This window comes from Papaver somniferum, chromosome 9, assembly GCF_003573695.1.
Source record: "Papaver somniferum cultivar HN1 chromosome 9, ASM357369v1, whole genome shotgun sequence".
In the NCBI taxonomy this organism is placed as follows: Eukaryota; Viridiplantae; Streptophyta; class Magnoliopsida; order Ranunculales; family Papaveraceae; genus Papaver; species Papaver somniferum.
This window is the reverse complement of record NC_039366.1, coordinates 164,760,429-164,776,728: the sequence shown is the minus strand read 5'-3', so window position 1 is coordinate 164,776,728 and position 16,300 is coordinate 164,760,429. Positions and strand designations below refer to the sequence as shown.

Sequence of the window (16,300 nt, the reverse complement as noted above, 5' to 3'; positions counted from 1 at the left end):
GCCCTAAACATGCTCAAAACTCAAAATCTTCTTTGCTAAAGCTTGGAAATTTTCTGAGGATGAATAAACATGGGTAGATCAAGAAAATCCGACATAGGATGAAGATTCTACAGCATTTTCAATGAAGACCTGACTTCTGAATTTTCTGTTGACGAATTATGACGAAATTCTTCATTCATCTACATCTGAATTAGAAGCTACGCCTTTCGCGCGAGATCAGACTTCATCTTCAGCCGCTAGTCTCATTTGCTGAAGTCGGCGGCGTTTTGCTGATAAGCTGCAAGCCTTTCATCTTCAACTTTGCTTTTCAATAATAACTCATCTCGTCCCTGCTTCTCTTCAGCATCCCCTAAGGTTAAGAAAGCGTTGATTCCACACGGACGTCTCTTAAAATCGTTTTCCCCCATCTACAAATTGGCGACCACAGTCAGAGGTTTTATGGCATGAGCTTTCACGCTTTATTGAGAGACATAAGTCTCAATACTCATCCGACTGCCGGATCCGGAGCATGTATAATTAGGGTTTTACAACTTTAACCCTTGTCGAAAATCCACCATCTACAGGTACCCAATCAGAGGCGCGAGCTGCGCTGCTCTCCAAGATGAAAATTGGTAATTTTGTATCAACGTGCAAAATTCACCAAAAAATTGATTTATTTTTTGCCAACTCACAAAATTAAATTTTTTTACTTAATTCTATCGATTTACAAAAATTAGGTTTATTTGCCCCAAAACGGAACCTGCACGACATCTTGATTCTTATTGGTTGAGACCAAAACCTAAGCAAGCTAGGAAATTAGGCTATCATATAGCTAGTAGGACGACTCCTACCAAAAGTTAGAAAATAAGAAAAGGGGAAACTACGACAATTAAAGGAATCATCAAAAAGGGGACGACCGCGCCACTTGGCCGGTCGGTTTTCCCTAGCCGACGCCCCTCTTTACAAACCGATCTTACCCCATGTTGTTGTCCGCCGGCACCTCTTCCTAATCGACCAATCATACCGCTTCTAGCTTACCTGCAACTACTCCAAATTGCTAGCCAAAGTAAGCCAGTCGTGCCACTTCTTACATAAGAAAAATAATCTAGACCATCCAAGTCAGTCGCAGAACGATCACGACCACACGACTTGGTCGGTCGATTTTACGGACTTGGCTACCTCCTGGCGCGACCAAACAAGTTCCATGGTACTCACTGACGAACCCAATTTTATTTCAGCCAATCAGAACTCTCCTAGTCCGCGGGCCGCATCCATAATTTCTAGCCAAGGTAGGCTAGTCGAGCGGCTAAAAAAAGGGCTTTAGTTTGATTAAGATTTCCCATGGCAGTCTTGAATCAATCACGATTGTCTAACTTATCCGGCCAATTAGATTCTATTTGGGACGACCAATGAGAATCCATCGTGATTACTGGTCGTCCCTCTTCTATAAGGACCGATCGGCCCATCCACGACCTACTCAAATAGCTCCGGACAGCTGCTCAAAGTGGGATGGTCACGCTCCTTATAAAACCTTAAATACATTCAACGACAATCAACTACTGCCGTAAATCATCTCAACCGCCCAAGTTAACCAGTTGATTTGACCGGCCTAGACATAGTTTGAGCCAACCAATGAGGTGACATGATGACTACCGGTCATCCATCTCCTGTGAGGGCCGATCACCCCGTCCCTAGAATACACGAACAACTCCTGACATCTTCCCAAAGATGGACAGTCACGTCCCTTTGAAGACCGTAAAATCCGTGACTGACTCAAACAGGCTTTATACAACGATGATTCATATGCATCGATTATTTTGAGTTGCTTGCTTAAAAGCGATACTTTACATGCATCAATTACAAACGATATTTTATAAATATCGATTTTACAAATAATTCAAATATTTAACCTAAAAGCACCATACGCTATTTTTTGAGCGCCCGGCTTACAGCAAGTCTTATTCATACGACTTGACTTGCCACTTGAGACTACCTGCCGCTTAGCTTGCGTGTGATTGGTCGAAATTATTAGGTCTTCTCAATAAGACCCACTCGACAATTAACAAGCGAGACTTGTTACATTCTTTGTGTAACTTACTCCATACTTTCTACAAAAATACTCGAGACATCAAACATGTCACAACCTAGGGGATGTACATCAGGGTATTGGTCTGGCGGTTTACAGCATGCGGCGTGCAACACGCCCATTAAGAGAAAGTGTCTGGAATAGTGGAAAGATGACAAGTAGAGGAGTAGTAGGATTACAAACCGTCCAGTCTTCCCATAACCTAGAGACACAATTTTTTTACCATTCACCCATGATCTCCATTACTTCACAACTCCCACTTCCATCGAGATCAATGTGTTCGACTATGACTTGTATAAATAGATTTTTCAATCTATTTCAACCAACAACATTGGTTATCAACACAAATATTCAGAAACCATCCAGGATTCATAACTTACACTTTGTAAGCAAATTCTACATTCTGATACAAGTCATAAAACTACACTTTACAGAATTCATCATTCTGATCTCAACACCTTCTTTGCTTCCCTCCCTAAGATCAACCCTTCTCCTTCATTTTGTGACCGAAACAAGACTGGAACGGCCATTTCTTGGTTTAGGCCAGGATTGTACAGATTGATCTCTGGAATCTAAAAGTACTCATGTGCAGTACATTTGCTTAGGTTTTAGATTCGTTTCTCATCAACACACCCAAATTACCATTTTCGGCAGAATCAGTTTTTACCCTACTACAACGTGCGTCCAATATTGTGAAATATTAAAATAATGTTATTTTAATATTCTTAATAAAAGAAAACATAATAGTCGTGGGATTAGGTTTTTGGGGAGTTAAGCAATATTTGGAAAAATATGGAAACTAGGAGTTTTGCTCAAACGAGAGAGTTTTAAGAGATGAGGGAAATAATAATAATAGAATAAGGAAATAGGGAGGTGTGGGGCCGGACACAGCCGTGGCATGGCCGGCCGGTGGCCCGGTCCCGTGACACCTCTTCCCTATTTTATTAAATATTCCTTAGTTCCTCATATTTCCTCGTTCGTCCATATTTGGATGCTCGTTTATGCATATTTGGGTGCTCACTTATGCATATTTAGGTGCTCGTTCGTGCATTATTGTTAAGTACACTCGCACCATTTTCTCGGGGACTCAGTGCCGGCTCAAATGCTTGGAATGTGAATATCTATTACTAATCCATGGAAGTCAGCTGAGAAAAGCCATGGAACGGAGTAATGAGATAAAATAGATTATTTGCTAGGAATTCAATTGATGAATATTACGCTAGAAATAATCTATGAATGGCTCTATATTAGCATATAATATCTGCAGGAGCGTTATGTTTATTCGAGAACCGAGGTATGGGATAGTAGAAACATCATACTCGTTCTAAATATTAATTCTATATAGTCAAGGAACACTGAGACATCCTAGGAGCCATCCAATCACTATCGATCTATACATAAGTGTTGATGAAATATGTGAAGTATTGAAAGCTCAGTTGAGAGGCTTTAAGGATCGTATATTCACGCATGCCCTGAGAGGTTGTACACTCAGTCGGAGATTGTGAAATGAACTTCACGTCTGAATCCTAAAATATGAATTTCACATATGTATCTGAAGCCATGTCAGAAATATGCAAAATTATGATCTTACGATTTTAGCCTTTGTCGAAAATCCACCATCAACACTTGGGAGCTACACTGTTACAGCTTTCTTCCGGATGTTATTGCATGTTTAGACTAATTAATAAATGTAAGAGTTCTTCCTATATACTTATATGTGCAAGTGTGCAAATATGTGTCAGAATAACTTATGGACAATGTCCCAACACCACGGTGACAAATATTAAGTGAAGTTTGAAACATGCAGGATATCCACCAACCATCGCTCTCGTCGCTTTCTTTTTTGATCGTTTTGCAGTCAGACTCCCACCTTTTCTCCACTCATCTATTTTTTTTCGTGGTTTTCTAGTCACCTGTCCAGCTCTCCTGCACTATGCCACGGACTTTCCGGTTGTATTCCCTTTTGCTATCACTGAATAAACGAGCTGCCTCTGAATTTGCTGGGGAGTTTGGGTTTGGATCACAAAGCAAGGACTGCAGAAAAGATCGCACAAAGATATGAAAAATAAAAGAATCACAAACAATAACAAGTCAAAAAATTATGAAGATTCCGATGGCCAAAAAGTAAAGACAATTTCTTCTAAGGTTTCATCTAGCATGTGAGACTGCTGGTTCAACGGAAGGCAGTAAAGGTTACAATGCTTACTTTTTTCCCTACAACTGTGCAATTACAGAGTTTCTTCCAAGTTATGTTTAGTTTAAGCAATATCCAAACATTTACAAAACTACCTCCAGCTCTCTTCTAATAATTTGCTCCCATTAAGATTATAAAGATAGTTTAACATGTTTAAGTTAATGTAACACTGCCTGTTAACTTACATGCAGACTTGGACATTTCACATTAACACATTTAGAATATTTGTTACCTGAATAGAAGTCAATATTGCGGCAACGTCATAAATGGGACTCCATTGATTCTGTAAAATATCCAAGCAGATACTTCCATCTGCATAGACTGAACAAATAGAAATAATAGATTATTTGGATCTGTTGGATTGAAGAAACATTATAACTCAATGCTAAAAGAACGATTGCAGAAATGTGGATTGAGAATGACTATGTAAATAGGTAAATAATGGCAAGACATAAAGCAGTCTTAACAGAGAACAATAACTAGTCATGTAAGCAGTGAACATACTATTTGGGTGAAACATCCGCGAAATAAACCGAACTGACGGAGGCTTGTTAGGGTATTCCTCTGTGAACTGCATTGTCAATTTAAATGTACCTGCAAAGATACAAAGAAGACTTGTATGTTAACCAATGGGGATTCTAGGGACTTAAAACAGAAACAACCAAGCGGAGATATCCACTATGTAAAGTGATGAAATTGATGATTAGACATCAACAAAAACTGCATCAGTTTGAAGGAAAAAAAACAAATACCAACCAGCAAAAACTGAACTTAAACATGAAGGGAAGTGCCTCTAGTGAAAGAAACCCGGAGATTTTGAGTGTTTTCATATTTATGTACGGTCATGAACACAAAGATTAAAAAAAAAAAAAAAAAAAACTAGCATAAACTGAATACCGCTGTATGTCACGTAATTCTACAAAAAGATTCTGTAGTCGGGTAAGTTCACGGAAGCTCTTGGGAACATACTTATGCCTTATGGCATAGCCAAGACATAAGAGACTTACATCAAATCCTTGGTATTTTTAAATTCAATCCAAAACGGAGTTTTGAATTTTTTTGCAGTTACCACAGATTGAGCATGACGTCAATAAGACTGCCAAAAAGGAAAAGAAGACTTTAACAAAAATTGGTGTACATTTTCATACATAGGTACGTCAGTGCAAGCAAACAGTTATAATTAAAGGAGGAAGCACTAATAGAATACAATAAAGCTAGTAATAACAATCAAACTGCAAGCATAAAGTGGAAATTCAGATGGAAACTGCAACAAAAAGATAAAAACTGACAAATAAAGCACTCAAAACTATCAATAGTCAGTCATCTTAGGGTGATGCATCTTTACATTAATCTACCTACATTGTATCCATTGGTATTCCTATTTCTATATAGCAAGCACTATGTGTGCCTATAAACCACAAACAAGCATCGCAGACAATCACGTAGTCTGAAGAAATTAGACATTCATAGTTACCAAAAGATCCAATCATTTGATCATCAAACAGAACAAATGCGCATACAAAGAAAGAAAAATCCATTGACAAAAGAAAAAAGGGGTCAGTTAATCATATTGATGATGTCCTTAAATCCTATAAGCCAATAAAGAAGGAAGAAAAAAAAAAGGACTGTGCTAGTTTAATTTACCAACCAGTTCTGCTTTTAGAGAACTTATTCAATAGTCAAAAAGTATTTAGAGATCCACTTCCTACCAGGAAAAATAAAAAGAAAGGATATGACAACTGATCAATAAAAATTCACAAACCCAAACAACCATATCTTTAACCTTCTCTTAATATAAAGTGAATGAACCCAAGCAAGATAGTTTAATTCATTCTGGCAATTAATCAACAAACCGGAATTCGAGTGTTCCATAATATCCCAGTTGTTTAGCATCTGGGTAATTTTAATTATCAAGCACCTACTCCTAGATAACGATACCTCAAGTTTTCATAGTTCTGAGCATACAAACCCTATAAGCGTTTAAATTCATCACAAAATACAAACACAGCGAACCCCAGCAGAAAGAAAACAGTAAGTTAGAAAATCACTCACCTCCATCCCAAGGGGTGTCATCAGGTCTGCAAAATCAAAACCGAATCATATTATGATCAATCAATTCAATCAAAGTCCGGTGGGAAAATTTAAAAATAAAAATTCAAGAGAAAAAAGAAGAAAGAAACAATAATTACCCGAATATCACAGCGTTCCCGATCATGATATTATTATCATTAGGAGTTCCACTGATACCAGCAGGTGGATCTTGGCTTAACCTTTTGAGATCCCTCATTAATCTTTTTCTTGCTGGTGTCGACATCCTTCAAGCTCAACCTCGAAGGGGACTGTTTTGTTCTGATGATTTCGGTCCTGAATCAGGACTCCTGGTGGTTTGTTTTTCTAAAATTCTTCGAACTGAATTTGGGATAGAGCTCAGTTTATATATATATAGCACACAGCAGACTACACCAAAGGGAAACAAAGGCAATCACAAGTGGGGTGGATTTAACCAACTCGGCTTATTTTCACCGCAATGGAGAATCCGAGAAGGATTCTCGGATTTAACCAACACCGGCTTATTTTCGCGCACAGCGTGTCCATTAGGAAGGATTTGTCCCGGGAGCGCGTGCTCCTCTTGTCACCACTGAAATGAGTTGCAAGTTCTTCCTGAGACAGTCGTTCCTAGAGGGACAATACGTGTTGGCGTATGAGTGGTGTTTGGTATTCGGTGCTGGTTGGCCCCCGTTTCACGCGGCGACAACTAGCCCGACTACCTCTTCAGCTCTCTCCTCGGTCATCCGAGAGAAAGAATAGTTTGGTCCCCTGTGCTTAGCTGTCAAAAAGTTATTGACTATTGTCCCTTACAACAGTGAACATGTGGAACCATCCTAGCATATGTGAAAGGAGGGACTCTCTCATGTGGCTATGCAAGGCAGCAGGATCGTGAAAGGGGGACTCCTCCCTGTAGCCCTGCTTGCTCTGGGCAGGGATAAAGTGGGCATGCTATTTTAACGGTCGTGAATGCGTAAACACTACTAAAATGGTGGGACCACTCCCTGTTCCACCCGCGGCACGGAAGGTGCCAAGGACTTGCTATTGTCTCTGACAGGTTTCCCAGGCAGGTGAGTCGGTGTAGAAACTTAACCATATCTTGGAGATAAGATCTTTACGAGAGATTATCTCTGCCCAACCTGGTACTTGCTACTGGAAAATGGGCTTTGGATATTGGAGAATCCGAGATCGGGGGGATTTCCTACTTTTGGGGAAAATATGGTTTGGTCCTTTTTTAGGTGGTCCCAAGTCAGTTTGGTCCTTTCAGAAATCACCTTTTCCATTTGGTCCATAATTATTTAAAATATTAAATGGACCAAAGTACCCTTTTGTATTAATTCCTACTTATTTTTTGTCAGTTCATTTTGTCTGATGAACTCCGGAGTTCATTCCTTCAAATGAACACCTACTAATTCAATACGAGTTCATCATCAACAAGAGTTCATTCTTTACATGAACACTTACTAAAAAAACAGAGTTCATCTTCAACATGATTCATTCTTTACATGAACACCTAGTAATTCAAGATCTAAAAACTAAGTTCATTCTTTACATGACCGCAAATCTTCAACAGCAGCAGGAACAAATCAAAAATAAAAACAATAGCAGAGAAAAAAAAAAAAAAAACATCATCTCCATCATCTTCAACAACAACAACATCATCTTCATCATCTTCTTCAACAGCAACACCATCGTCTTCATCGATTTCATGGATCATCTTCAACATCAACAACACGAGCAGATCAAATCTCCATCATCTTCAACAGCAACAACATCATCTCAATTTTCTTCTTTCAACAACAACACCATCGTCTTCATCGATTCCATGGATCATCTTCAACAGCAACAACACGAGCAGATCAAATCTCCATCATCTTCAACAACAACAACATCATCTCCATCATCTTCTTCAACAACAACATCATCGTCTTCATCGATTTTATGGATTTTTTATCGTCTTCAACAACAACAGTAGCAGATCTCAAAGATTCATCGTCTGCAAAAAAAAAACAGTAGCAGATTGTAAAAGAAATAAGAAATGGAGAGAAAAGAAACTAGATCTGAAAACAGGAAGAGAGAGAAAGTAAATCTGAAAATAAGATATTTTCTAGATATTTTATATATATGTGGTCCCAAAGGGATGTTTTTGTCACCACACAATGACAATTACATCATCCATGACATCATCCTAGGACCAAACAATAATTTCTAAGACCAAACTGTAAAATATATTTTGAAAATGGACCAAACAGACAGTTGACTCAGTCAACTGGACCAAACTCTCTCTAATATATTATTTATAGGACCTATTGGTATTTCCTATTTTTTATTTATATTTTCTTTTTGAAATTAAAAGCATATATTTTAAAGAAAAATTATGTAGAAAAGTGGTCGAGAGACAACAATTCCAAAATCCAGCAAACTCATTTCCCATTGGAAAAGAACTTGCGAGAGAGTAGATGGATCAGAAATCGATATATTTGAGCACCATAAATAAATGGATTGCTTGATGATTATGATAATTTATTTTTGACAATTTAACCAACTGGCATTAGCCCAATTAGCCAGGGGTTGGACTCCCAACCCATAGGTTGCGGGTTCAATTCCCGCTGCTAATCGATCAAAAAAAATAAAGAAAAATGATTATGATAATTTCTCCTTCAGTCTTTCCCTATGTTCATTCATTCTCTTGTTTTGTTCCTGTAATAGCTCCCAAGCTATTGCGAACACTAACAGTGGGTAAATATTAACTTTTTTACCTTTTAAGTTGCCAACTTTCTGGCCTTGTAAAAGAGTAGTCACCTCACTCTATATACAATACACAATCCCGTTTCTCGCTAATGCGATGAATAAGTAGATGTTGTATAGTTCCATCATTTTCGTTACATAGAGCATGATAAATATTTTCTATATTAATTCATGTGCTTCTAAACAAGCTTCAAGTTGGAATTAAGTTATAAGCTGCAGCCCAAGCAAATAATAAGTAAAACTTCAGGAGGAATGAATTTAACATCCAACATCTATGCAGTTTGATCGTTTCATGGCAACTCATACAACTTCTATGCACTGAAATCTTATCCTCACATGACTGTAGTTAGATCATCTCTCAATAAAAGCATATCAATCCTTTATGTCAGGTTCAATACTCTTTCAAAAGACAGACTCCAAGAATCACCAAAAAACTCTGCCAAAAGCATATTTTGGAGATATGGATTTCGAAGTTTGATTTTGGAACCACCAGTCTTTCCAAAATCTAGTTTGAGTACCACTAACTGATAGTTGCATTATTTGCACTAGTTTGATGCTCTAATTTATTGCTTTCTTGGTTGTTTTTATATCATTATACTTTGATTTTGTTTGTTTTTGAGTTTCTTAGGTGTTTTGAAATCATACCAACCCAAGGAGAAGAAAGAAGTTCGTTGCGCCATAAAATGGATAGAGATGCAAGTTTACTAATGGAGAAGGAACAAAGACCACGTGATACTCGTACAAATCAAAGGTCTCTTATCATCATCTTGAATAGAATGAAAATACGAAGCCAAGGAAAGAATACTGAAGTCAATCTGAGGTCGTATGAGAAAGATATGGACAAAACAGTCGATCAAGAGAATGAATGACACTCAGCAAACCCTTCAAGACTTATGGCATATCGTATTATTGATAATGCTGCAAAAAAAGTGTCTAGAAAACTAGACTATCAACTAGCAACACTCAAGACATTTTGTATGTGTCGATAATATTGAGAAAAGTATACAGGAAAACCCAGCTTACGACTATCGACATTTAAAAGAATTTGTAAGTGTCAATAATTTTTTAGAGTAATCTCCAGGAAATCCAGGTTTTTACCATCGATATTTACAACATTTGTATGTGCCACTAATTTGAAGGAAAGTCTACATGAAACTCGGGTTCACAACTACTGGCGCTAATGGATTTTGTATATACCGATAAATAGCAAAAAAATGTACATGAAGTTGAAACTATTCATTATCGGCACATAATGAGGTTTGGAAGTGCCGATAATTAAATAAAAGTGTCTAAGAATTCTGGTTTCGTGCTTCAACTATCCACAATAAATAAAAATTGTAAATGTCGGTAGTTTACTATCGGCATTTGAGGAAAAGTCGACATGCTGATAGTGTTCGCTCGGAAGAGTTTTGTTGGGCCTAATTTTCAACTTATAAAACAAGGGACATGGTCCCACGAATACTTGACCACCTGGATTACATGAGTACTACTCAAGAAGACATTTGAAACTTAAAAAAAATATACATCTACATGGTGAGAGATCTTACAACACAAGGAGAAAAATCTACGGTTTCAAATTGGTTCTATCATGGTAATGATTTCTCTTTCATTTTATTATAGTATATGACATGGGTATTACTACATGTTAGATCAATACTCGGTTGAACCCACTAGCATTGGTATGTCAAGTTAGTTGTTAAATTTAGATGACAATACGTATTCTTGATTTAGTGTACTAAATTCAGTTTCAGACTAGATTAGGTTTAAGAAGTAGAGTATTGAATCAAAGTTATCCTTGGAGAATGGATATTGAAGACTACACGATGACATCTATGGAGAACTTCATTGAAGATTAGTAACAAATACTTGATTCTCTTATTTATTTTATCTCTTTATCTCTCGAAACAAGTGCTCACTCTATGGAACAATTCCTATGACGGTAAATATATATTCATATATACACTCGAGGATATTTGAGCCGGTAACTTTTATGAGAATGACTTTTATCACTAGAAAGGTCCTCATGTTGTAGTGGATGAGAATACGAACGCAGTGAGACAAGAATGCATACAATTGTGTGTTATAACGAAGAAGTTATGAGTGATTTCTTAAAGCAACACTTATAAGTGTGCCTAAGGTTAATTTCGTGAATAAAAAATTGTACACGAACTTTTGGCAACAATTCGTGAACCTAAACCGTGAATACATGACTAAAACCCTATTTCACTATCTGGTCATGTATTTGGGTGTTTCCTAACCTAGACAAGTAGCTTTGTTTTCAAGAAATATAGCCTTGATCATTCACTATAAATAAGGGTTTCATGCAACCACACAACCTAACCTTTGGAAAATTGTGTTTGTGTGCGTAAGGTTGTTTTCCATATTTTTGTTCTTCATGAACAAGAATGAGGTTTCGAAAGACTTTACTTGGGGATAATAAAGCACGGGGAAGCTATCTTCTTTGATAGTTACAAAACCTATTCTTGGGTGTTTTTCATAAACCCTAGATTTGATAGAGCAAGATAACCCTAATCTTTTCTATTTGATCTTGTAAGGAAGATTCAATTGCGGTTACGATTCAGTAACCTAATTGTTGAGAAGTATCTTCTGAAGAGAATTGGTGTTCTGCCAGAAGATTTTCAAGAGTATCTTCTAAAGAGAATTGGTGTTTTTCTAGAAGATTTAAGAGAAGAATTCCTAAAGAGAATTGGTAATCTGCTAGGAGTTCTACAGGTGTGCGAATACAACTGAAGCAGGTATTACATCTAGTCTGAATAGGTAGTAGGTAATTGGTGTAACAGCTTCTAATCAGTGTGTGTTCAATCTGGACTAGGTCCCGGGGTTTTTCTACAAGATTGTAATTTTCCTCGTTAACAAAAATCTCTGATGTCTTCTGTTATTTCTTTTCCGCATTATATTGTTTTATCTTTATAATTGAAATATCACAGATCGTACGTATTTAAACCTATATGGTATTAACTCAATTGTACGAAACCTACAAGACTAGTTCTTGTCGAATTCGTACTTGAAATATAGATTACAAGACTTTTTATTTTTGGAATTTGGTTCGTGAATTGTTCGGGTATATACTAGGTTGACCTTGTTAAAACAATCTTAAATACATTTTCTTAACCGAACGTATAGATTTTACAAGGATTGTTCATATAGGTTCTCAGACGAAAAAGTTGGTGGTGTATTTGGTACCCCCCTGAGTTTTCACTATATCCATGGGGAGTTAAAACCTAAGTGATTGAGGATGAATTTTAAGTTCTAAATATGATTTGATTTAGTATATGGATATATTATGAGTTCTTCACATGATTACCGTTTGTCTTTAATAATATTAATTTTTATGCTTGATTGATAGACTGTTTAGGTGTCCAACTATTCAGTTTGTTAATTGGTCTGTTAATAAAGAATTGTGAGATACGTGTAATAGTCGAACAAGTCGTTAACAAGTAGAAAAGTGAGACCTTGGAGAAGGATTCTATGGAGCAATAGCATGTAAAGATGACACCAGTAAGCAGATCAAGCTTGGAATTTTGATGTCAGGATCAATCTAATTCATGTAACATAAAGCATTCAATTAAGCTGCATCTTGGAAGCTTATTGTTGGTGGCTCATATGGATAGAAGCTGGTAGTCGAGGGCATTTGTATCCAGTGACACTGGAAAGTTAATAAATAACACAACTCATTTGTTGTTATTCTACGGTTGGTGATAATATGTGATTAATGATAAATTACTACTTTGATGAACGTTTAGTAACAATGAAGAATTTCTCAACCATATTTCTCTCTACTGCTTAGAACTCAACTTTAATTGCTTGCTTATTTACTTAGTTTTAAAAATCTAAAACAAAAACCCCCTTTATGACAATTTCAACATCTAAAACTCCTCGATCATCGTGGGAACAACGTTAACTTTTATTATATTACTTGTTAATTAAGTAGACTTAATATCACTAATTTGTTGCACCTATGACATGCATTACTCACCATCTTCAAATCCACACATTGCTGCAACTCAAGTCTTTATTAGTTTATCATTCCCATATGCTCTGACCGATAATGTTTTTTATCTCATCGGGTACTGTAAAATTTGAGTCGGTACCACCTTTTTCGCATATTATTTATTATTCTTCTTCGAAATGATGTCTTTCACTTCCATATCCACAAAGCTACTCTTCTACTAATGATTTGTTTATCACTCTCAAGCTTCTTATACCAAAACTGCACAAAGACTTATGCTTGGAGACTTTCTTTCGAGCCACCCAACTCATTTATATATCAATTTCATCCTCCCCCATAAGAATTTGCACATAAAGTTATTTAAATTCCTATCCGCGGAAAAGGAGAGTTGTAGTAAAAAAAATATAATGGTAATCTTTCTAATAAAGATTTAATTAGAGTTAATATGTATGATTTGTTTAGAAATACTTCCTCCAGACAACCAACTTTTTTTGTATCCTCTCTGAAAATGAGAAGTTACCAAGTACACCGTCAACTTTTTCGTTCGGCAACCTGTATGGACAAAACCTAATACAATCACAAGTAGGTTAAAGCAAAGATCCTTGAAGAAGATTGCATGCAGAGTTTTTATCTTTCACTTCCACAATCAATATGTATAGACCAAAGGTCCATGCGCCTAATTGTGTAGAAGAGTTCGTGGACTATCTCAAAATCAGTATCGAAGATCAATCTATTCGTATCCGAATTAAGAAGATCTGAATTCTAAAATGTATGAAACTTGCAATCCATCTTTCAATATATGAATTCAACAAGAACAAATATTATTTTTGATCTCAAATAATAAGTACTTAAATTATCTAAATTGATTCAAGTACTACTTGATCTATTCCAATTATAATGATAAACAACATAATTGGGAAAATGAAGAAAAAAAACAAGACACCAGAAATTTTGTTACGAGGAAAATTGCACTTGCAAAAAAACCACGGGACCTCGTTCAGCTTGAACACCATATTGTATTAAACTATACTATCAGATTTTTGGATTAGAATATAGTTGAGACCGAGTTAAACCTCCAAGCAATTCATCTGCAGTCGTGTTCCTTACATCTCTTAAACCTTGCAAGATTCTACGCACTTGATTCCCTTAGCTGACGCCCTTTACATCGTGATAGTTGCTTCAACTTTAGTGAAAACTTTTGATACCTATCTACCTCTACAAAAAGCATTGAAGAACTAGGATATGGAAGATGGATCAAATAAGGAAAAGGAAGAGAGAATAATAATATAAAAAATGGATTCTTGGCGGGACCGGTCACCATGGCCGGTCCCCATCGTTTTATTTTCTTTATTATTTTATTATTATTAGGGTTTCCTCTTTCCGTCAAAACTCCTAGTTTCCATATCTTTCCAAATCTTGCTCCATGGACCATATGGTTAGCAAAGCAAATGGTCATGCAACCATTATGTATTTCTACCATAAAAAAATATTTTAAAAATATTATTTTAATATTTTTAATAGTTGGTCTTTCAACCAAGACTAAGAGTTTCAGTCAAACTCAAATGCTTCATAAAATGATGAAATAATGCTTGATGGACCATCAAAAAATATCAAAATTCTTAGGATTGGTCCGCGGACAACATGGCGACACGGGCATGCCACCATGGTCGGTCATGGTCGGCCCCTTGTCTTGCAGAAACCGGTCAGTCTCCTTCAATGATTAATGACCTAATTAATCATTCACAATTCATATTTGGTTCAAACTCTCTTCAGCAACTGGGAAGATAATCCATTCACCATCAGATGGTCCCACGACTACCAAGGGCCGGTTCCACACCCCTTGGTCGGTCCTCCTCTCTCCATAATTAGGTTTTACTACCTAATGCTCAGTCAAACACATTTTAATAATAATTAAACAACAATTAATCATCCTTTCACCAACTGCTCTGTAAAAGAATTTGGTGAATGCTCAGTCGAGCACCTGGAAACTACATGGTCAGTACATCACCTCAGGTAGCTGTTCATTTCTCATCCATCGGTTGATTCTCAGTTGATCATCCATTGATCATCCAATCAAAATTATGGTTTTGAGAATAATGCTCTATCTAGCATAATTCTGAACAGGTTCAAACACCAATATTTTTGATCTTGATCCAGCAATCAATATTTTAACTAATCATATAATATTCGGTCCATCTACTATTATTTTTTATTAATATTTTATTTGGTCCTATTGCTAATTATTCATTGATCAATCGGTATTTGCTCTGACTAGCAGTGTTTGCTCTGACTATCAAGCGATTTATTTATCAATACCCTAATTGATTACTCTAGAAATATGTTGACTCGGCCAACGAGGTTCAGAACCGTCTTTGTCACTTCTGGCAATATTAATTCAACTAGTCCATCGACCAACATTTGGTTTGCCAGTCTACCATTATTTTAATATTATCTCTCCTTGTCATTGAACTGACTCATGACACATGGATCGAGATGAACCTCCAATGCTCATTCAACAATGATTATTTTTAATAATAATTAAACGCACCAGTATGATGGTTTATGATCGATCTAGCAATTTCATTAACCTATGCTCATCAATCCAAGTCATTGAACTATCGTTATTGCTTCAGCTAGCATAATGATATGTCACAGTCATCAATGACCTAATTCAACGTCTATGGTCCACAAAGCGCGTTGTTGTACTAGCAAGCACTTCATGCTTCATCCATTGGAGCTTCGACTGTTCAGTTCATCGGTAAGGAACCCTGTATTAACTAGGTCAAAAATTGACCACGCATAAAAATACGTCTGCAAAGCAGACTTACACATGAGACATCAATTCATGTTACATGGGGGGTTATCATTAGGGTTTTGGTCTGGTGGTCTACATCATGTGCAATGTGCAACACATTTATGATGAGAAATGTAAGTAAGTCATGTTGACAGTTAAGGAGTAAATGGAATAGTGGATTGTCAATCAACCAAGTCTTCCACGCAAAGTGGAAGTGGTTTTTGCACGTTCTCCCACTTCCTCATTCTTTAATTTCCTTCAACTGTCACCATTTACATGAGATCGATGTGCTGCAATAAATAGGTTTCTACACCTATAATTTGATAAGACTAAGAAGACTCAACGTAAGCAAACCTACAGCAGTCAATTATCAAACATTTATAGAGAATTTCTCTAGTCTACGCAGAGAATCCATCTTCAAAGAAGTTCAACACATCACATCACCAATCGGTCAATCTCTATTAATTTCCTCACATTCTCAGC

At 36.6% G+C, this 16,300-nt stretch overlaps 1 protein-coding gene across 1 annotated transcript; it reads right to left on the bottom strand.

Annotated features, from left to right (window-relative positions):
* Nucleotides 1–3,585: 3,585 nt before the first annotated feature.
* On the bottom strand, nucleotides 3,586–6,681 carry LOC113314241 (ubiquitin-conjugating enzyme E2 2-like). The gene is made up of 5 exons (XM_026563022.1): nucleotides 6,449–6,681; nucleotides 6,312–6,337; nucleotides 4,764–4,853; nucleotides 4,492–4,580; nucleotides 3,586–4,099 (listed from the first exon to the last, which is right to left on the bottom strand). The coding sequence occupies exons 1-5, from the start codon at nucleotides 6,571–6,573 to the stop codon at nucleotides 3,971–3,973; spliced, it is 459 nt and encodes a 152-aa protein (XP_026418807.1). The 5' UTR covers nucleotides 6,574–6,681; the 3' UTR covers nucleotides 3,586–3,970.
* Between the last annotated feature and the right edge of the window lie 9,619 nt (nucleotides 6,682–16,300).